Source organism: Ixodes scapularis, unplaced genomic scaffold (genome assembly GCF_016920785.2).
Source record: "Ixodes scapularis isolate PalLabHiFi unplaced genomic scaffold, ASM1692078v2 PGA_scaffold1__304_contigs__length_218370807, whole genome shotgun sequence".
NCBI classification, from domain to species: Eukaryota; Metazoa; Arthropoda; class Arachnida; order Ixodida; family Ixodidae; genus Ixodes; species Ixodes scapularis.
In genome coordinates this window covers 133,513,120-133,536,209 of record NW_024609846.1, presented here as the reverse complement: position 1 = coordinate 133,536,209, position 23,090 = coordinate 133,513,120, and the positions used below count along the sequence as shown (strand labels likewise).

At 43.7% G+C, this 23,090-nt stretch overlaps 1 protein-coding gene and 2 non-coding genes across 3 annotated transcripts; 1 reads left to right on the top strand and 2 right to left on the bottom strand.

The window, feature by feature from the left end:
- The first annotated feature begins 9,547 nt into the window (after positions 1-9,547).
- Trnaf-aaa lies at positions 9,548-9,620 on the top strand. Its single transcript has one exon. It is a non-coding gene; the product is annotated as a tRNA-Leu (tRNA).
- A 1,059-nt stretch (positions 9,621-10,679) lies between these two features.
- Trnaf-gaa lies at positions 10,680-10,752 on the bottom strand. Its single transcript has one exon. It is a non-coding gene; the product is annotated as a tRNA-Phe (tRNA).
- A 5,476-nt stretch (positions 10,753-16,228) lies between these two features.
- Positions 16,229-17,149, bottom strand: LOC121835831 (skin secretory protein xP2-like; the record flags this gene model as incomplete). The annotated part of the gene is made up of 1 exon (XM_042290341.1): positions 16,229-17,149. A coding segment is annotated over one exon (921 nt), but the record flags the coding sequence as incomplete, so codon positions are not given.
- Between the last annotated feature and the right edge of the window lie 5,941 nt (positions 17,150-23,090).

Below are 23,090 nucleotides of genomic sequence, written 5' to 3'. Positions count from 1 at the left end.
AAGCCTCCTTTCTAGATGTTCTGACAGAGGTCGTCCGACGTCGTGTAATCGATTAGGGTCCGTGAGATTCGGACTCGTCGTTCAGAGTCGCCAGCAGGGTTGATCCGCACTCCTCGTAGGAGCTAGGAGTGTCTTTGCCAAGCTGGGCCCTAGAATCTGTCCTGTGTGTGGTGAGAACCTCACATTGCCAAATCAGGTGGTAAAGCTTCGGGAGTGTTCCGTCCCCTTTGCATATTTAACATCTTTGGTCGGGGAAATCCTAATCAGGGTTCAGCTTTCTTTTCTTGATGGTCTCAAATTGTTGAGTCATGTATAGCGTTGCTACGCCACACATACGAATTCGTCGTAATATCGCAATAAGGGCACAATAAAACAACCAGCAAAATCACATGCATGTTTCATAACAAGCATGAGTCGTCGCGTATAACAAATGTAACCGCGTATGACAGACAAGCGACATATGGCTAATATGGACCCAAAAAAGCAAAAACACCTCTTGCAAAAAAAAGAGAAAAGGCCACAGAAATATATAAGACTGATGGCCGCAATTTGGTTTAGCAATGAAGGAGGATGGAATGTATGACAAGAACCTCAATGGAACTTAACGATATGTATGTGATGTAAGAAAAATAATTTAGCATATATTACACAACTGAAAAGCAGATACCACTGCCCACTACAAAGCTTCGGCACCGTTTCTTGAAAGCGTAAATTGTTTTACTGTAATCTACAGTCACATCTGTTCTGTTTAGCATCTTGATTATCTAAAATGACAAAGTTTGGTGGATATAATTGCTTATTTTTAAAGGCATCTTTCGCATGGGGTCTCGTAATTGGTACGAACCGAAACTCGCTTTTGGTATAAAGTATATTCTGTGTTTATGAATACATTGTAAGATCTTAAAATCGTACACTTGGTCTGCCCTATGCATAATAGATTTAACGAATAGTGGTTGGGGTCTTCTGTTTCTATCTCATTCATAATTTTCGCACATGGGTAGAATCCTCTTCTGCAAAGTAATGAGTGTGACATAATACAAATTTCATAATGCACGATTCTCAAAAAATAATAAAATTAAGATAAAAGAGGATATGCCGCGGTCGGAACTTGGATTTTAGGCTTTGTTTTGCAATGCAATTGGCGAATGCATTTTGTCAAAAAGATAGAGACGTTGTAAAATAAATGCATTTAGCAATTGATGAGGCCCATGAGCAATTATCTTTTTACATCTGTAAACGCACTATGCCTTTAAGTTTGAAAAAATATCTAGGAGCTTGGAAGTTTAAGTGACAAAACATTAGCAGATAGCTGCTTTTTTAACATGGGGGCGTTTGCGGTTTATGTTCACAGCATTGAAAAGAATTAGAACTATAAAAAAGTTAGCGAAAGCTATAACGAGTTTTTTTTATGTTATTTTTATTGTCGGTAAATTTTAAATTTTGCGTTAGTTGAGAGATAAAGTTTGGGGTTATCCACCGCGACGCTCATTTAAGTCAGCAACACTTCATTTTTATCTCTGCCTTTTTTAACAACGTTTCAGACCCGCTAAGCAGATTACTGCTAAAAATTAAATTAAAGTGACGCATATTCTTCACGCAGGTGATCCTGTGTGCCAAGCGCACAGCGAAGTAGGTGCCTTAGAGTTATTACAATAAACGCTAGAGGCTCAGCTGGCGCTAGTGTCTACGGGACTTCCGGTTGAAAATTGAAGCAGACAGCATGCAGTCTACATTTCCAGCCTTCCTGTGTATTCCTATGGGAAAACGCGCGTGAATTTTGTCTCTTCGCCGAAAAATAAAATGAATAACTTTTCTCATTTCGGTTGTACCAGATAGTATGTACCTTTATTGGTATTGTGAAAGTGTAATGGCTTTAGTTACAGCATTTTTCTTTACTACTGAACGATGTTAAACTTCGCTCTATTTCAGGCCCAAACCTCTGTTGCAAGAAAGGCATGTAAAAGCGAGCGACGACTCTAAGCAAACTAATGATCGAAAGAAATGTAGAGTGTGTTCAAGTTTTGCTAGCATTTCGGTGGTGCTTATATATTGGTAATATGCCCGTCCTGTCATTGGATGAAAATGACTCCGTCGTGCATCTTTACGATCGGTTAAAAAAAAACATTAGAACGCAAAAAATAAAGCATGTGAGCTACGAAAGGTGTGTCTTTTTATTATTTCCTATCTGGGGCAGTTTTTATAGGGCACCTATTAGATCTAGGCTCCCCCTATTTGCAAAGATTTCGAGCCTGCGGGTGATGATTTCAACCCAGAACAAGCATCTTCGCACGTATCCATGAGCAGAAAGAATAAAGCAGTACTTATTTATTCCAAGTCTCACAATATGTCGTGGCTTTCAATTAATTTTGATCATCTGCATGCACAAAGAGTTACTTAGCTAGTGTTACTGCGTAGTTCTTGCCGTCTTTCTTGAGTTTCCTCAAGTCCTTCGTACCATTGGCACGTATATCTCCCATGCTGGAAAGCGTCGATGCCATTTTCGCGCTAACAGTGACCGACAGTGCCATATATACAGGTGCGAAGAGGTTTTAGCAGCGTCTTTCATGCCACAAATTTCAAATAAAAAAGCTGGGTGGTTTCATTTGATATCGAACACGCTTGTCGGGGTGGGTCTTTCGATTTTTTTTAAATATTGTCACGGGTGGTGACGAAAAGAACGATAAATAAACAGAAAGAAATAAACGTTTAATGTGGCGAACTTGTGCCAAAACTAAAAGGGTACAAAGATAATAACAGAGCGTCGCGGGCGTCGAAGTCGGCGTAGCGGCACAGTCGAACGCTGGGGCGAAACTGACTCCGCTCGCCTTGCGGAATCCCTTATGTACCCTCGTGGGTTTCTGGATCGTTCGGCGTAGAAGGTTCGGCGCGTAGAACATTCTGGCCTCGGACAAGCAACATGGTTCTCGAATTTACCAGAACATTACTTTACGGAGTCAACAAAAATGCGCCTCCGCGGCCAGGAATCGAACCCTGGCTTTCAGCGTGGAAAGCACGCGCGATAACCGTTAGACCACGAGCGCGCTGCCTTCTCGGCCAGCTGCGCTCGCGGCAATATATGTAATTGCCTCATGTCTGGAAAAAACAAAAGTGCTTTTCTAAAATTTTAAAAAATATTTCGCTTCACAAAAAATTATTGAGTGGAGCAGGGTGAAAATCTGTTTTTTACTCCGTGATTTTTCTACCCAGTTCTGTACACTATTATGAAAACGGGAAGCATACAAAACTCACAGTAATTTCTTGTGCTCTTGTATTTTATTTTGAATATTTTTTAGTCCAATGGAAAATACTTTTGAATTTTTTTTTTATTGAGATAAAAAATGTCAAACATTGTCTTTTTGACAATCCGGTGACAACTTCAGAGCCTTGTAACTCATGAGTTATTATATTTGACACTTATTAAATACTATGCGGGTGTAGCCCTATACATTAAATATCGGCGGGCATAAGTTTAGTTCATTTTATTTTCACTGAACTTTTTATATAAAATTTGAAATATCGTCGAAAATGAAATTAACTGGTATTTTAAACCCACTTGATCGAAAAAGGCCATTTATTATTTCGTTCAATTTTTTTAGCATTTCTGGCGATCTAATTAACTTTCAATTGACTTGATGCGATTTTCCCCTTTTCTTGTTGCATCTTCTCAAGAAGTGATCGAAATCGCTCCCACGTTCTCAGAACGGCCAAACGCAGTTTCCGCAGGTCGGCTTCGCTGCAAAGACTATACTGCTTATTTGTGTGTTCAAATGGAGCGGATAAATTCATTTCGATTGAGAACACTCATGCTTGGCTACATATTCCATTTTCTTAATGTTTTAATGATGGCAACTGACATTCCTTAGTCCGATAGTTAGCGGTGCAGCGGATGTTCCATTATCCGACGTCTAAAGCCAGGGCACAAAGGGCGGTGAAAACGAAACGAGCTCTTCATGTAGGCAGACCGGGGTCATATATCTGTTTGTGTTATACACAGGTTGTAAGGCTTGAAGCACCTCGCCACAGTACACAATTTTCGTTCGCAGGACGGCTCCTTGATGCGGAGGTCAAAGGACTTCGTTAAAAAAAATTAAAACAATGACGAGGAGCGTTTAGCTTTTCGACTTACTGGAGAAAGAAATCGATATAGTTAGGGAAGCACAAAAAAGAAGAATGGGCCTCAGTAGGCGCTCACACAGGTTTACGCTCCTCACATCTGTGGTGCACAGTTCGCGAGCCGGACCAGGAGCCTAAGGGGACATTAGCACGAGATGTACAGTCTCCGGCAATATGAAAGACACGTTCGCCGATGCTGTTTATGCAGCGGTGCCAAGTCCGCCTTGGCCGGACGCGCTTTATTTTGAAGGATAAAATAGAACAAACCTTTATTTATTCCCAAACCAAAGCAATGTGTGCCTAGCCAAAGCAAATCTACCGTAGCCACCTAAAATAAATTCGTCAAATCGCTTTTCCATATTCCCGAAGGCTGTACAATCTTTGCCTTAATCTCGGTGCGACAAAGTGGAGAAACTAAAAGTCTACAGAGACATTAAGTGGCTGTTTTCGCAACCTTCTGTGCATGTGGGAATCGTTGCTTCTTGGCACCAGAGATATCGATCAGTCTTGAAAAAAACGAACGTTTCTATTTTTTACTGCACATACAAGCCGAAGCCGTTGTCAAAAAGTTCCAGTACTTCATTGCTCGTGAACTGGACTATTTAAAGCACAACAACATATTGTTTTACAAGTGAATCCTAAATATATTAGCGTTAATTAGTAAAAGGGACTATTTATCGCCAATTGGTGTTTGTGTTCTGTAAAAAAATGTCTTCACTTCATGTAAACTTAGACCATTTTCCTCACTTTTTTTTCTGCAAACTGGTTTTCCTTCTTAAAGAGGGGCATGTGATATTACATATTTTTGACATACACGCTGACAATAAAGAACAGGCAATTACATGGTTATTTGATCACACGCGCGAAGACGCATCATGGATTGGCGCCCGTGCCGGATGCTTCCTGGGTGTAACGGAGATGGGCCTATAGCGCGAAGGGCTGGGCGTGCTGTACGTGCCTTACAAGCTGCGTATAGCACAAACAGATATATGACCCCGGCCTGGCTACATGAAGAGCTCGTTCCGTTTTCTCCGCCCTTTGTGCCCTGGCTTTAGACATCGGATAATGGAACATCCGCTGCACCGCTAAATATCAGACTAAGGAATGTCAGTTGCTGTCAATAAAAATCAAGAAAATACAATATATAGCCAACCACGAGTGTTCTCGATCAAAATGAATTTAACCGCTGCATCTGAACACACAAGTAAGCAGTATAGTTGTTGAAGCGAAGCCGACCTGCGGAAACTGCGTTTGGCCTTTCCGAGAACGTGGGAGCGATTTCGATCACTTCTAGAGAAGATACAACAAAAAAGGGGGAAATATCATCTAGCCAATTGAAGTTTCATATGGTCGGCAGCAATAATAAAGAAAATTGAACAAAATAATAAATGGCCTTTTTCGATAAAGTGGGTTCAAAATATCAGTTAATTTCATTTTCGACGATATTTCAAATTTCATATAAAAATTCAGTGAAAATAAAATAAACTAAACTTATGCCCGTTGATATTCCATGCATAGGGCTACACCTGCATAGTATTTAAAAGTGACAAATATAATAACTCATGAGTTACAAGGCGCTGAAGATGTCACCGGATTGTTAAAGGGACGATGTTTGACACTTTTTACCTCAATAAACAAAAATACAAAAGTATTTCCCTTCGAACTAAAAAATAGTCAAAATAACATACAAAAGCACTAAAGATTACTGTGAATTTTGTAGGCTTCCCGCTTTCATACCAGCGTACAGAACTGGGTAGAAAAATCACGGAGTAAAAAACAGATTTGCACCCTGCTCCACTCAATAATTTTTTGTGAAGCGAAATATTATTTAAAAAATTTCGAAAAGCGGTTTTGTTCTTTCCAGAAATGGGGCATTTACATATATTTAAAAAAAAAATATCGAAAGACCCACTCTGACAAGCATGTTCGATTTCAAATGAAACCACCCTGTGGGACCAATTACTTTGTCTGCGTGACTGAGAAATGTTCCATTGTGCCTAGTACGGACACATTATTCGTGATATTTGCTGTTATAACCGACCGCAGAGGGAAAATGCACTCGCTTTTTCCCATAGAAATGTATTACCGGAAGTCAATTTCCGACTGCTTGCTGTGAGCTTCAAAAATGCAACAGCACACTGGCGCCACCTGAACCTCTAGCGTTTATTGTAATAAGTCTATGGTAGGTGCTCATTGGCCGTTTGGTGGACAAGAGCGCTCGTGATTGCCTTGATTCATTAAAGTAGAGAAAGTTAACCACACTTTGATGTTTCAAGTCATTCAAAAAACAAAAAAAGCACCAATTCACTATCTGCGTCATAGATTCGGAGGGAGTTTCAATTGAGCCTTAATGAAGATATTTTATTTCTCTGCAAATGCGCCAATAATATAAAAATATTTAAGATTATCCCTAGGAATGATTTTCAGTCGCTATCGCTGCTGGGGTTGTCAAGGGTCTTTTTCGGCTTGGTGTACTCCTTTCTGACTCACGGGCAGACCGCTGACGGCCGTGAATAACAGAACACCCCGCTGCCTGTGGAGCCGGGACTTTTGAGAGAGGACGCTCTGATGAGTTACTGCTTTGTTGAGAGGGCCACGAGGATTACTTTGCGGGGTAGTTCGGCGATTCTTCACATACGCCTTCGTTTGAGAAACGTTTAATCTAGCTACATGCCACAAAATGCGCGGTAACTCGTAAGTGGGAACTGGTGAAATCGCGCCAAAAGGTGCCGCACAGATACTGAAGTTGCGACGATTGGCGATTAAACTGGATCTTCCGTAGAATCCCGACAACAAAGCGTCAGTTAGTGGTTTGGGTTTTTCTCTGCGAGACTTCAACTTCTCTTCGTTAAAAGGCAAATAAATGCCTAAAAAAACTGAAAGACATTCACAACTCCTTGTAACGCCGGATTAGGGCGCAGCTCTTAAGATGAAGGAGGGGCGGGTAGTGAGGGAAGGATATGCTTCTCCTCCTCCTCCCCTTCTTCTCCCTCCTATTCCTCCACCTCGCTCCTCTTCTCTCGTCCCATAATGCAACGCGCGGGCCCCTCGTGACGTCACTCGTGACCGCACGCTTACGTCATTATGGGAAACGTCCCGTAATGCAACGCGCGGGTCACGAGTGGGACCCGTGCGTTGCATAATGGGATGTTTCCATAATGCAACACGCGAGACCCTCGTGACGTCACTCGTTACGTCACTGTGACGTCAGTTTGGGAAAGATTCTATAATGAAACGCGCGGGTCACGGGTGAACCCTCGTGTTGCATTATGGGACGTTTCCCATAATGCAACACGCGGTTACGCCGACGGCGACGGCGACGCCGCTCAAGCCGGAAACGGGCGCCTAACCGCTCATTCACACTGGAAGCGGATCCGCGTTCGCAAAGCGGTTGCGAATGTGGTTGTTTAAAGATCCAGTACAATTGCACGCGCACTCGATGACATCAAGTGCGCGTGCAATTGAACTGGATCTTTATACAACCGGGTTCGCAACCGCTTTGCGAACGCGGATCCGCTTCCGGTGTGAATGAGCGGTAAGAGCTGAGCTCTCAAAAGGTGGCAACGTTTTTCTCAAAGAACATACCTGTGGCCATGGCTACTCTCGAAAATCAAACCAAAGTTGCTGCCCGAAGTACATAACAGTTTTCTGCCAGCGGTTTTCAAGCCTAGTGAGCGGAGGCGCCCAAAATCCGACCAGGAGAGAGAGAGAGAGTAAACATTTATTCGCACCCAACAATTCGTCCTGGGTCAGGAGAATTCATCTGCATCACGACTAAACGTCAGCCCACTCTGTCAATATCGCACTCACCTTCCCCTAACGCACTCCAGTAAAATTGATCACCACTCTTCTCTAAAATTAACAGGTCGTATCAAACGAATTCGTCAATTTCTCGATCGCAAAAAAACGATTCTGGACGGCGATAGCTACTTACTGTTGCTGCCCGTACGGCTTTCAAATTGCGCGAAAATACACCACTGCATGATACCCAGTGACTCAATTTGTCCCAAGATTGTTTATAAAGGATAGGTCGTTCTTTGCAATGTAAAAAAGAATATACTTAAACTAATTTTTAAAACATAATTGGATTAGTGGCGAGTCTTCGGAGACTTCTGTATAAACGCTTGCACATAATGCAATCTGTGTTATTGCCGTCTTTCCAGCGACATTGTAGGAATGGTACCACCTTATGCAGGTTTCAAATACGCGATTCTGCTTGCAATTTTATGTCTCCTTCTTTCTGTCTGATGCGTTTGCAACGCCGCCAAAACAGCTTTGTACCCGAGATCGTTAGCCGAATCAAGCTAAAAACTACGTAAAAAGTGCTAGGGCAGTGCTGCAATATTTTCATCAGTCTGCTTCAAAACACGATTTTAAAAAAAGCGTACCACACGTGTACCACATGGGCGGCAAGAACCAGTTAATCAAACAGTCAACCAATCACACTCCCATATATCACGTTGACGGAGTGAGGCTTGCGACAAGATAAATCAAAACGCAACGCTCTTGTGGAGAGAAGTCACGCGCCTCACTACGTCGCTTTATTGCATCACGATATATGGTGTTTTTCTCTATGCCAGGTCATGCTAAAATAAAATATAACTTGTGGTTCTGCACAGACAATATGCTCTCCGCATTACTAAATTCACGTCATTAAATTTACTGTTGAAGCAGAATGACGAACTGAAGCGTGAGGACGAAAAGAGGAGGTGGAAGTGCGTCCTTTTTCGGCCTTCTCCTTTTGTCCTTTCGCTCCAGGGTTACCTTGTCAGATCAAAATAACGGTGATAGCTAGTAGTGGCCAAAGAGACCTACCGTTGCTGTCGTAGATTTTGGCACAAATCCTTGTATATTTTAGCTGGACTAACCTTCATGTTCAGACACTTTTCACGAAGTTCACACACAAGGGAGCTGATTTAGGTTACCCATACTGAAAATCGAAGGCAAACGGACGAAAAAAGGGGGACAGACACACACGTATCAACTCATGGAAAATGACAAAAACACCAAGACTTCAGGTCAAAAAACGAAACAAACACGGAAAGGTATCTTTATTAGACCATTCTTTCCTTTTCTCGTTTTTTAACGTACAGTCTCGGTTTTTGATCTCATGTTTCGTATACACCAGCTCATTTGCACACCTACATTCACTTGTCTGATCACGTTTTTGTTTTGTTTTGTTTTTTTTTTACTACGAGGAAACATTGACTCAACGACAGTAGCTGAACACGCAATAATAATTTTATTATCGGATATCCTTCAACGTTTGAATTAACATATGAAGGTATGTCTAAAAGAGATTTCCTAAAAGAAACGACTAAATATAAAACAAAACAAAAATTGGTGCGATCTGGAGTTTCGGCATAAGATGTTCATTTGCGTGTAGTGGTGATTTCTAACCTTGAAAGTTATGTCACCTTTAGGATAACACGTGGCAGAACTAGCTTAGTTGGGAGAGCGTTTAACTTAAGATCTAAAGGACCCTGGTTCGATCCCGGGTTTCGGCATCGCTGACTTCGTTTTGCACCAGATTACCTGGGAGGTTGGCCCAAAATCCTGTTTGGTGGGTGGCAACTGTGAAATGCACGCAGATAAGCATCTTTTTGTCTTTTTCCTCCTTTATTATGTTTAAATTGCCGATGCGTCGGAGCGCATTCTGTCCAGGGCTACGAGTACAGTGGAAGCTTCAAGTTATTTTAAAATATATCATTTTTATATTATTTAAATCAAATTTACTTGAAGTCAATCAAATTTGGGAGTTTTACGTGCCAAACCAACGACGGACATCTGGCACGCCCCAGCGGAGGACAGATGATTAATTTCGACCACCTGGGGATCTTTTGACGTGCAACGGAAATCTCGGTTACACGGCGCCTCCTCCGCAATAAGCCTCCGTCAGATTGCGAGCACTTCGGCCGGGATTCGAACCCGCCACATGGGGATCCGTAGGCCTCAACTTTATTTAACTGGTGTTAGTTTGGTGTTATTTAAATAAATATAGTCAAGGAAAATTAAAAAAATATATATATAAATCAGTCTTTTTTTATTACGAAAACAATGCAATGAAAAAATTGCAAATTAAACCTGCTTAAACATTGTTAAACTAACCACTTTTTTATTGATCCGCACCATAAAAAAATAAGAATTTAATCATTTAGGAAAACAAGCTTTACCTTTTTAGCGTTCTCATTTGCTTTTAGAGGTACCTTACTTTTTTTGTTTTATTTCTGATTCAGAAATTAAGGAATGAAGTTCAAGATAGAAAGAACGCTCACTGCAATTTCCTCAGAAGAGTGCAACTTATTATTATACAAAAAAAATATCATAGTAAACACCAAATGCAAAGCAAACGAAAAAAAAAATATTAGCGTGACCTTTTTGTGCAAAAGGTTCGGGTTAAACCAGTATGGCGAAACCGGTGGTATTAAAAAAATGAGGATTTCAATCATTATATAACGCAATATTTAAAACATCCACATCTATCTAACCAGTGTTTGCAGGACTTTACTAGATTTACAAGATTGTTGCACATCACGGGTAGACAAACACAAAACAAAAGTATGATCTGCCGAAACCCGGGATCGAACCAGGGACCTTTAGATCTTCAGTCTAACGCTCTCCCAACTGAGCTATTTCGGCTTATTTGTTTCCGTATTGCTTGATTTTGACAGTGAGAAGGCAATAAGATTCACTCAAAGTAAGAGGTTAAAAACCATCAGCTCACCTGGCTGACGCAAAAATGTTAAAATTCTTTGAGGTTAGCAAGCCCCTCAAAAAGTGGCAACCATTCAGGCCAAGGTTACTGGACCTCATACAATTCCTTCATAAAGCACATTTACTCTGCAAAATACCTGTGCACACGGCGCAGATCGACGTCTGCATGGCGCACGGCCATGCGACACCGCCACAGACTGTGAAAGCCCAGCAGCATGACCATGTCTACAGGTACACCGTCTTCGCCTTTAACAGGTAAAAAACGAATTTCGTGTGGCGTAAGAGGCAGGTCCTTTTTGAGCGTTCTTTGCAGGACGTCCTAGAAAAACGTGCATCCCAGCAGTCTAGAAAAACATGTTCGATTGTTCCTTGCTTTTTGCGTAATATGTAGTTATCGGTCCACGCAATAGGCACTCCTTTCTCGGCTAGTCGAGCTTTGACAGATAAGGTTTGGCTGCGCAACTTTAAAAAAAAAAAAAGTTTTGTTGAGGCGGGAATGGCCATTCTTTTGACACGTTTTAACACGTCCTGCCCTGGGCCTTCACTGAAAAACATACGATATAAAGCAGTGGGAAAGATTAATTTCATAATGTCTTTTGTCAACCGTTTCCGCGAGACACCGCACAAGTATTCCAAAGAAAAGCGCGTTGTTAAAAACTGATAAGCACCAACGACTTCTTTTAGATAACCGCCTACAGAACCACTGACATCTATGCCAGACGAAACTATGAATTCAGGAAGAGCGCTGCGCAGCCATGCTTGAATGACCATGCAAAAAAAGGATCTTTCTGGTCTCGAAGAAATAAAAATCTATTACCCAGCTGCCTTACAAACAAATTGGAAAGCCCCAGACCGCCAACACTGACCCTTCGGAAAAGATTCGTTCGGCTCGTCCTCTCCCATACCATGCTCCAAATGAAAACGGCAGATACACGATGAATGCGGTGAAGGTTAATACGTAAACAATGAAATACCTGCAACACATACCAAATCTTCGCAGCAAGAAATATGTTACACACAGGTGCAGCGCGAAAATTGATAAACCATGACCTCCCCACTTGTTCGCTTTCGCGCACAAAGCCTCAGTCAGGGGCCCTAAACTGGACGCTTGGCGAAAACGACGGCGAGAAATCTGGCGGCCGCGATTGGCCAACGCCACACTTGACCTTGGCGCCGGCCAATCACAGCCGCCGAATTTCTCGCCGACTTTTCTGCCAAGTGTCCAGATTAGGGCAACAGGGCCGGTTTGCTCATCTTGCGGCTGCGGTCGCGGCTGCGGCCAGGAGGGATTTTTACGTCACGTGACCAGCTCCATGGGGACAAGGAAGTACCTAGCGTCCCTGCCTAATGGCGGAGTGATCCGCATCGCTTCAAGCACAAAAGCCTAATGTCGCTCGCAGAAACTGATTGCAGGGACTTTCATCTGGAATCTAATTGACCGCCCCTTTATACTGTAGGAGCGGCAGGTAAAGTTACGGCCAGGGAGGGTAAATAGGAGCCAAAGTAAAGAAGAAACCACAGGAGATAAAAGCGGTAGCAGTATATTTATCTACTTCCGCCGGCACCGACGCCTCGCCCCTGCTGCTATGGTCGAGAGGTTTAAGCGCCGGTACTTGTCGTCGCGGCGTGAAAGTTCCGGGTTCAAACTGCGCTAGGGAATTCTTTTTTTTTTCTTTTTTTTTGTATTTTGTGAGCGTCTTACTTTTTAGCTGTGATCCTTTTTAGGAAATCATCCACTTGCACTACTGCGCCTTAACGGTTTTTTCTGTTAGTCTTACCTGTTCAATCGAAACATCGGGAAGAAAAAAAAAAGATGAACGCAAGTTAACGCGCTAATACAATCATTTCATTCCATTTGTTGATCCAAAGTCATTTTAGGAGTTTGCATTAGAGAGAGGCTTTGCGATGTCGACGCCTGATTCATTTTTGCATTCGGTCGTGATCGTCCGCTAATGTAACTAAAATTCAACAAGTAATGTGGTAATATTACAAAACGATTGCCACAACAAAATGTAAAGAGTACAAATATACTTTTTATCACATTCCATGCAAGTAAAAGTAGGATCGCTTTTATTTCGGTTTTACTACTTTCTCAGACGTTTGACTTGCTGCCTTGCCTGTAGGATTTCGCTCAATCAGTGTAGCCACAGTTGCTAGTCTTTTTTTTTCTTTTTGCTTGTTTTTTTTAATTGTCACAACTGCAGTTTTTATTAGTCCTAAATAGGCGTCTCTTGTCATTGAAAAAAACTCGTAGCAAGAGCGTTGTATGTTTAAAAACACATAAAACTAGTTGCTGGGGAAAGGATGTTTGCTTCGGCTCCGTTAGTGTGAAAGCCATAGCGATGCTGTTATCTTGGTTTCCTGTTAATGAACATTATGAAATGATTGTATTAGCGCGTTAACTTGCTTTGATCCTTTTTTTTTTCTTCCCGGTGTTTCGATTGAACAGGTGGGACTAACAGTAAAAACCGTGTAAGGCGCAGTAGTGCAAGTGGATGATTTCCTAAAAGGGATCACAGTTAAAAAGTAAGACACGCGCAAAATACAAAAAAAAAGAAAAAAAAAGAAGTCCTTAGTGCGATTTGAACCCGGAACTTTCACGCCGCGACGACAAGTACCGGCGGTTTAACCTCTCGACCATAGCAGAACTTTTTTTTTCTTCTTTATTGTCGACGCGCGAGGCGCCGGCGCCGGCGGAGGTAGATAAATATGCTGTTACCGCTCTTATCTCGTGTGGTTTTTTTTTTATTTTGGCTCCTATTTACCCTCCCTGGCCGTAACTTTACATGCCGCTCCTACAGTATAACGGGGCGGTCAATTGGACTCCAGTTGAAAGTCCCTGCAATCAGTTCCTGCGAGCGACATTAGGCTTTTGTGCTTGAAGCGATGCGGATCTCTCCGCCATTAGGCAGGGACGCTAGGTACTTCCTTGGCCCCATGGAGCTCGTCACGTGACGTAAAAATCCCTCTTTCCCGCGGCCGCAGCCGCAGCCGCAAGATGAGCAAACCGGCCCTGGTCGCGCCAGTATTCGTCAATGTTGCGATAGTGATTCAATAATACCCCAAGATACCGAGACGGTGAATCCGCCCACGTAATGCGTTCATACACAGTCGGCGTGAAAGGCCAATCACCACGCCAAACACCCAAACACTTTTCAAAGTTAACAGAACTGCAGGTATGGTCGCAAAACATTTCTGTCAACTCTACGGCTTTCTTTACACTGTCTTTGTCGCTACGAAAAATTGCCACGTCATCCGCATGCACCCAGGTAGCACACCAATGTTGGACCTACATTGGGCCAACAATGGCAAACGCTGGCTCCAGAGGTTGGTCCAACATCGGTTTTCTGGCGGAGCGCAACGTCTTCCAATGTTGGCCCAGCAATTGACACCAACGTTGGGCCATCGTTCAACCAATGTTCCAGCCATCATTGGCACCAACGTTGGGCCATCGTTCAACCACCGTTCCAGCCATCATTGGCACCAACGTTGGGCCATCGTTCAACCAATGATCCAGCCATCATTGGCACCAAAGTTGGGCCATCGTTCAACCAATGTTCCAGCCATCATTGGCACCAATGTAAGGCCATCCTTTAACCAACTTTTCAGCCATCATTGGCACCTTTGTTAGGCCGTCGTTAAACCAATATTTCAGCCATCGTTGGCATCCACACTATGTCATTGGCTATGTCAATTTTGGCTTTCAGGCTAATTAAATGGCTACGCCATCATTGGCATACAAGTTCATTCATTGAATAGGCCGTTATTGGCAGTCAAGCTAATTCATTGGCATGTCCCAATGCTAAAGCCATATCTTTAATGCTGGCTATCCAATGATTGCAATGCGTTTAAATCCTGGTTATTCCAACATTGGGTTTTAAGAACCCCTGGCCTGTTTTGTATTAGCAGCCCACTGCAAAAAAAAAAAAAAACATTCTGGGCACAAATGGCAAGGTCCTCCTATGCTTTGTCTATGCACTATTTTATCTGGCGAGCAAATGAGTAATTCAAGATCAATTAATACTTTTTTCGGAATCTTTATTGAAAGGGGTCAGGGAAGAGGCTCAGCGGGAAGCCTATGCCTGGTCGTGGGGAGGGTCTTGGGGAGAGTCTTGGGGCCAGTCCTGGGGCTGAGGAGCCATTACGGCTTCCGAACGCCTCTTCCTGCGGCCTCCCCTGTCGCAAAACCCTGGCAGCCACTTCAACACCATTTTTAAGCTGCCAATTCTTCAATGTTTAGCTTCGCACTGATGGCATCTACGAAAATATCCAAAGGTCGAAGATCAACGCTTTCAAACCCATATTGGTCTTAGTAAAGCACACTCCCAAGCAGCACGTTGTGAATGGGTCAAGGCTCAACATAAGTTCACTTGTTTCAGTGGCATCGCGATGTTCTGAAGAGCTTTGCTCACAATAGACTAAAAGTTCTTCCGCAACCTCAACAAAGTCGTCGTGAAGTCAAGGATGACTGGCTACCATTACCTCTTTCTGAACTATGTAACTGAATCTATGATGCAGAAGCAAAGGAACAGACGCGATCAAGTCACGAAACGCAGTGCTGGCTCACTTGCTCTAGCAGAAGCCTAGCCGCGGCGTCCCTCCACTGACAAAGGCTTGCTGAAATGAATCACTCTCGAGCTAGCATCTGGCACCCATGCGAATTATTCGTTATCTCTGAATGGGTATCGTCTGGAAGTTTGGATATCTCAAACTTATTTAAAACGTCACGAACTGAATTAACCTATTTAATACAGTAAGGGAACGCGTAAAGAAAAAGTACTCGCACATGAGTTTGTAAACAGGTAGCAAAACAGACACAAAATATTCTCTTAAAGTTTCCCAGAAGTTTATTACACACAGCATGTTCCTTAGAGAAGTACAAACGTGCAAGCGATCTGCGAAATGGAAGGAGGTACGGGGTAATTCTAGGCCACGTTGTCTGTTCTCCCGGCAGCTGGAAAAATATTTTTCCCGTAATTCTGACAGACGCCTCTCATTGACGGTGGCAATCAGTTCATCGAATGACGTTTCATTGACAGATCGTTTTATAGACACGCTGTTTCATCAGCAGATTGTTTTACAAAATATTATGATTATCTTTTTTTTTTCTTTTTCCTGGTAACAAGTTACCCAAAATCGTCGCCGCAAATGGCATGTAGGGGGAGACGCTTGGGTTAACATACTTGTAATGAGCCGTCGCAGAGCGTCGCCGCGTGGACGGGTCTGCCGGCCGGTGACACTCCCGCGAAAAAAAAAAGAAGTAAATATTTTGCCGCCGGCGCAATAGCCCTGAAAAACAAACTCCGGCAGTTGCGTCCTATTGGGTCGTGAAAACAACTATTTTAAGCTGTAGAGTAACTCCCTGGCAAGGTGCCCGTCTCTTATGCGGCGGGACCCTGGTTCAATCGTCAGTGTGTTGGGCATGAATCATGACAGGGACTGGGACAGGGACTGGGACAGGGACTGGGACAGGGTCCGGAGCGGGCAAAGGGGCGTAGACCGGGGCATAGGCGGGGGCAGAGGCCGGGGCAGTGGCCGGGGCTGAGGCAGAGGCCGGGGCAAAGGCCGGGGCAGAGGCCGGGGCAGAGGCCGGGGCAGAGGCCGGGGCAGAGGCCGGGGCAGAGGCCGGGGCAGAGGCCGGGGCAGAGGCCGGGGCAGAGGCCGGGGCAGAGGCCGGGGCAGAGGTCGAGGCAGAGGCCGGGGCAGAGTCCGGGGCAGAGTCCGGGGCAGAGGCCGGGGCAGAGGCCGGGGCAGAGGCCGGGGCAGAGGCCGGGGCAGAGGCCGGGGCAGAGTCCGGGGCAGAGGTCGAGGCAGAGGCCGGGGCAGAGTCCGGGGCAGAGTCCGGGGCAGAGGCCGGGGCAGAGGCCGGGGCAGAGGCCGGGGCAGAGGCCGGGGCAGAGGCCGGGGCAGAGGCCGGGGCAGAGGGCGAGGCAGAGGCCGGGGCAAAGGCCGGGGCAGAGGCCGGGGCAGAGGCCGGGGCAGAGGCCGGGGCAGAGGTCGAGGCAGAGGCCGGGGCAGAGTCCGGGGCAGAGTCCGGGGCAGAGGCCGGGGCAGAGGCCGGGGCAGAGTCCGGGGCAGAGGCAGGGGCAGAGGCCGGGGCAGAGGCCGGGGCAGAGGCCGGGGCAGAGGCTGGGGCAGAGGCCGGGGCAGAGTCCGGGGCAGAGTCCGGGGCAGAGGCCGGGGCAGAGGCCGGGGCAGAGTCCGGGGCAGAGTCCGGGGCAGAGGCCGGGGCAGAGGCCGGGGCAGAGGCCGGGGCAGAGGTCGAGGCAGAGGCCGAGGCAGGGGCTGGGGAGAAGGCAGGTACCACAGCAGGAGCCTGGGTAGGGGCTGGGGAAGGGGCAGGGCTGGTTTGTCTGATGTTGGCGGGCTGCTCTGCTCTGAGCTGCCGTAGTCTTCGGGAGTGAGACTGCTCTGGAAATGCCTTGATGTCATTGCTCTCTACAGGGGATGCTGGGAGCACCACACCTGAAATACCAAAACACAAAACAAGCACCTTCATAAGAAATTTGTGAACTTGCAAAAAATGTCCTCTTTAAATAATAAGTCACATAGTGCTGTGCAGGAGACCACAGATCTGAACACCCGAACGAGTGAAAGCAATGCACTACGCAGCCGCCCTTGCCCGCCACTGCAGATGCTGCAAGATGGGCATGAACACCCTTAGAGAAACACTGGCATCCCAAAAATTTAATATTTTTTAATGGCTCATACGACCGAAACTATGCCTCAACAAAACCCTCAAAATCTGAGGCTGACACGAGAAACTATTACTTTCCTTACTCAAATAAAAAAATAAAAAGTTAACTTAAAAAAAAAAAACGAGTCACAATTGCTGTGTTGCACTATAGGGACAGCTCATGCCGAGCCTCGGAGAAGGTGCTCGGTAGAGGAGCTGTCTCTATTACACCATCCTAATGATGCAACATGTTTTTAATAGATATTAACCTCCAAATAAAGTAGAAACTGGCTACGGGAAAGAGTTGAGCACGTTGGTAAAACATAATTAGGAGAAACCAGCTGAACAAACAAACATAAAAATGTTTGCTTTCTCATATATAGAATGACTGGCCAAAATTAAAAAAAAAGAAAATCGAGCATTTTTTTTTAATTGTCCAGGGAAGGTTTTTTGTTTGGTGCTTTTCTCGTGTTTGCTTGTCAATATCGCAACAATCTTTTCATAAATAAATTTTATTTTTGTGTTAAGTTACTTCCACTTATGACTAGAATATTGTGTCAAAATATGTCTGTGACTTAATTTTGTTCTAAGACATAGGCCTGCGAAGTTAAGAGAAAACAATCGAATAGTCAAAATTGATGTTTTGATTATAATTTTTTTTTCCAAGAACAAAATTGTTTTTATTGTTGCGTCCAAAAATTATGAAACCCACTCAGGCAGTATAACTTCCGTTATTTATCCCCAAAAGTGACCACCCCAGGTGCGCACATAAATGTGACTTGCCACCTCTTCGTGACTATGATTTTTTACGCCCAATAGTCTTTTTTAGATGAAAATAATTTTAATTTGTTTACTTTTGGCATTGGGAATACCATATAAAATTATGAAGCAAATTAAAAAGGTCGACCAGCCACCCTCTGTTTGATCTTATCTGAAATCGCCCTACAGCCTATCGCTTTTACTTCTTCACACATTGTGGCCGAAAAAGGTACCCCTCTTAATAGCTAAATAGGCTCCTCATAAATGACTATATCCTCTCTGACAGCAGGTACGGGAGGTAACTGTTTCTAGGCTTCACATCCAGGATGAAAACAGCTGCTATTTCCAGCTGAGGGAAGATGTTCCACGCTTTACATTTCTTTGCACTTAAAGGGATACCGAACCAAAAAAAATTTAGTATCTATAATAAGTGGCGCACATTCTTTCCACGAGCCAGCAGCCGCCGGTGTGCGCGAGCAAACGCAACAAAAATGACGTAAAAAAACTCCATTCGTGCTTAAGAGGACAGTGAAATGCATGGGTTTCGGGCCAAAGGAGAATAAAGACAGGCTTTTCATCTCTATAAGTGAAAGCTACGTGCTTGTTAGACCAATTAATCGCTTACCTTTTACACCAGACACCACTATGTAGATGAAAAACTTGTCTTTATTCTCCTTCGGCCCCAAGCCCATACATTTCACTGTCATCTTAACCGCAAATGGAGGTCTCTGACGTAATTTTTCTTGCGTGTGCTCGCGCACACCGGTGGCTACTGGCTCGTGGAAAGAACGTGCGCGACTTATTATGGACACTAAATTCCTTGGATCAGTATCCTTTTAAATACATGGACCTGAGGCCAATCACACCAGGTCAGGCATCTGTACTGCAATGCACCCTACTATGACTTATTGCAGAAACAAATGAAGTCATGAAAACAACTATTTTCGCATGTGTCACAACATCTGTGAGAGGGTGTATCGTTTTCAATCAGAGAGTCATGCTGCACATGTGATGCCCCTGGAAAATGCACTTTGTTTGAATCCTGCGACACAGTGTAGATGACAATCTCTGAGCTGGTCAGCTGAGACCTGCTAGACCTGTTTCATGTGCGTCTGTGATGACAAAGAGGGCTACATTAGACCACCAATATTGGGAGTTTGTCCGAGCCTTGAAAACCTTTCAAATATGATCTTGAAAAATAATTTCACATTAGAAAACTTGCACTTACCAAGTCTATGTAAAAGTGCATACTGCACTTGTCGGCACAGAGCCCTCTCTTCTTCCAACTCCTTCGTCAGGGCCCTAATTTTCTTTTTAGCGTCTCTGAGGTCTGCAGCCGGAACGAGGTCCTCTGTGTAAACAAAAAGTTACAAGTTTGAAAGCATGAAAACTTTAAGGCTTGAGAAACATTGTGGACCTCACTGCATTTAACTGCCAAATGTATTCATAAGCACCCCACCTTTTTCAGAAATGCTTAGTACATATGCACACAAGCCTTCGACTTACCCAGATTTGAAAGCATTTGATAAAAAAACAAACCTGCCACTTAGTTTTGTGTTCTGTGAGTTGAATTGAGCTAATATTTTTTTCAAATTTGAGGTTCAAAGATCCAAGAAAGTAGTTTCAAAATTTACAAATTATGAAACATGTAAAGTTCAAGAGCTTGACAAACTTGAAATCATAGAAAATGATTTGAACAATAATCAAATTACTCCAAAACATGTTGGCTACTGTCTTCTATCATAAGTTTATTTGTTTTACTTTAATATGTCCAGGATAAGCAGTTGAAGCTATAGTATGATGCCTAAATTTCGCAGTGCACACTTTTTCGAAACTGTTGTTAGCACATCATAAAATCTGAGCGTAACATTTCGGGCTTCAATTCCACTGTTTGCATAATTGCTACTGCCCGTCATGGGAAAGATACACAAGCAGATGAACACTTATTGTAGGATAAAAATAATAGTTGGATATGTCCAGTATGCAGTAATATTTATTTCGCGCGAAATGTTTCCCTCCAATAGTCATGCGAACGTGATTGAACGCTGACATTTGTTGTTCACAGCTTACATCTCAAATGAAACCAGCTACTGGTCTCTACGGCCAGCACATAACCTTACTTGCCCTGCGCATGAGGTCATCCTTAATTGCAATCTTTCGCACATCATTGATCTTCAAGTTCAGTTCACTGGTATTGTGTGCAAATGCGTTTAACCCGTTACGGCAAAAAGCCCAATGACTATCGGTAGTATATAAACACAACATCAAAAACACAAGAACTGACCGTAGAAGAAAGAGAGAGAATGACAAGGAGAAATGCAATCTGGCACTTCCATGTGCGCACCGAGATGCCATCAACCACAAGGCTATAGGACCGCACAGAATGGTGACATCATGTAAATATTCCTCATATGTCTGTTGCATTTCTTTAGAAAATCACAGCATAAAGCTGAGCAAACTACACTCTACAAGATGAAAAGATGGCACATCTTAGTTCTCTGTTGTGGGTAAAAAAACCAGACTCAGAATCGAAAAGAACACTTCATATTCGCATAAGGCTTGCTAAAACATTAGGTGCCAGGGAAAAAAACCCTCAGCTTGACATATTTCTTTAAAGGGCAACTCCACTTCATTTGATAATCAGAAAACGATGCAGTCCTCTTCCGTATCATCTAGGAAGACGACACATCAAATCTCACAATCTAGTTCCATTTATATATCTTTACGTGGGGCGGAAAACTTTGCAAAGAGCCAAGTCACTGAAATCGACTAACTCTAGCAGGAAACGTGAAGCGCATTCAACAGCGCAGTTATTAATACTATAGTGTTTGCACAGCCAACATTGAGCCACTTTGTCAAAGACATGCCCTTTTTGTGCTTTTTTCCTTCTCTAGGTGAAGTCAACAGATGCCGTCATGAGCTGCAAAATAGAAGAGTCCGCATGCATAGCCTTGATCGGCGCTAAAGACGGGAGAGCGCAGTTTTAAATGATCTAGTGGAGAATCATGTGATCATTCATACCGAAAGGTTTGCCATGACTTGGATTGGATTCGATTTGGGGCTAACCCCTTTGTATCGGGGGATCTCAGCAGCGCTGGATCTAGCCTGGCTAGTAGCTATACACTTTGACAACACAAGACCAATGTTGCCTGTCGCAGCCAAAGTTCCGGTTTTGGTATCGGCTAAGTTTAAAGAAAGATTGGTAACACAAATAAGTCATGTTTTGATAAACAAAGTATGTGGGGCTGTTTATTAGTGCTTTTTAAAGTCGAATCATACATAATCCTGAACTTTTTTTAATTGAACGGAGTTGTCCTTTAAGAGAAGCTGCAAAGCTTTAGGAAAAAAATTAGTGAATGACAAATTCCCGTTTAGATTTTCCTGGAGAGTCCAAATATCACAACCGTTTATCCCATAATCCTCACTAAACACGGCAAAAGGCAAAAACACCGAACCGATGCTGACATGAAACGTGTTGATGACGTCATAATTCGGCCGCTGTTCGTGAAGAGATCTGGGTGATTTGGCTTGCATTCTCTTGGGTATAGAGGATGAAGTCACAATGAACCCTCAATTAGAATTTGTTGCGAGGACCCTCGACATGATCCCATACTCGTTCAAGTCCTTAACAATGCAGTTCGGTGAGGCAAAGCGCCCTGGCGCCCCTTTCGTGACGTCACTCCGCACTCTCTTCCCCCATTTTCCCGTTCACCGGCCTGCGAAGGGTAGTGGTTTAGAGTCTGTTTTTAACGCGTCTTTTTGGCTAATCTGTACTTTAAATAATGAAATTTGTGATCCTCAAAGAGTAACAATATTCGTCACCTTCGAAGAATAATTAAGGAGAATAAATGGTTTTTGATTAAATTAAAAGCCATCGCAGCTTCTTTCACATTAAAACCCTTAACACATAATTTGAATATACCCGTGTTTGCATGAAAAAAATGTTCGTTCGACAATCACATTTGCCCATTTGCCTTATACAAAGGCCAAGGCAACGAAAGCATACATAGCTTATAGCGGGCAGTGGGCAGGTAAAAAAAGTCACATGATCACGTATGGTCACTTGATCACTTCCCGTGGACATGTAATGTGATCACATTACCTTACACAGATACTTGATCACATATGATCCTACGTCACCTTACGTTACACAATGTTAAGTTACATGGTTGCCATATACGTAGCAATACGTATGTTACACAGCTACTTGTTTCGCATAGCGATTGAATGGGAATTTACCGGCATTCCCAATTTGTACCGCTATTTACCCGCCCTGCTGGTGTCCTTTCTGCTGTCGATCTGCCCCCGCAGCTCTAGGGCATGCGGCTTTATAAAGCTCATGACATGCACACCGTGAGGGTGGGCATGCCATGGGCTTTTCACACACACAGTGCTGCGCTGCCTCAGTGCTCGTAAGATTGCGAGTCACCGGCCCTTCCGTGTCTCATATCCTGCATTTTAAGTTGCTCCTTGAGTGGGTCGGAGTGCCTAAACAGAGTGCAAATTTCCTGGCTTCTAATATCAATCCACAGCTGTGTAGCACTGCGCATCACAAGAAAACTGGCCTTAATCGCCTGAGCCGAAAACGTTAACTGTACCTTGATCCTACGGGTAAAGCCTGATGACATATAATGTACAGTGTGTCACTCAAGTGATTAAAAGCTCATAAAATTGACTGCAAGCCTAGCAAATCTCCATAGACACACTGCACATTCTGTTTCATCTAACATTATATGTAGGATCAAGGTGTTTGGATTAAATAAGACAGTTGGACAACATTTAATATGAAGGATGCTTATGCCCTATCAAAGTAGACTGCATTTAGGTC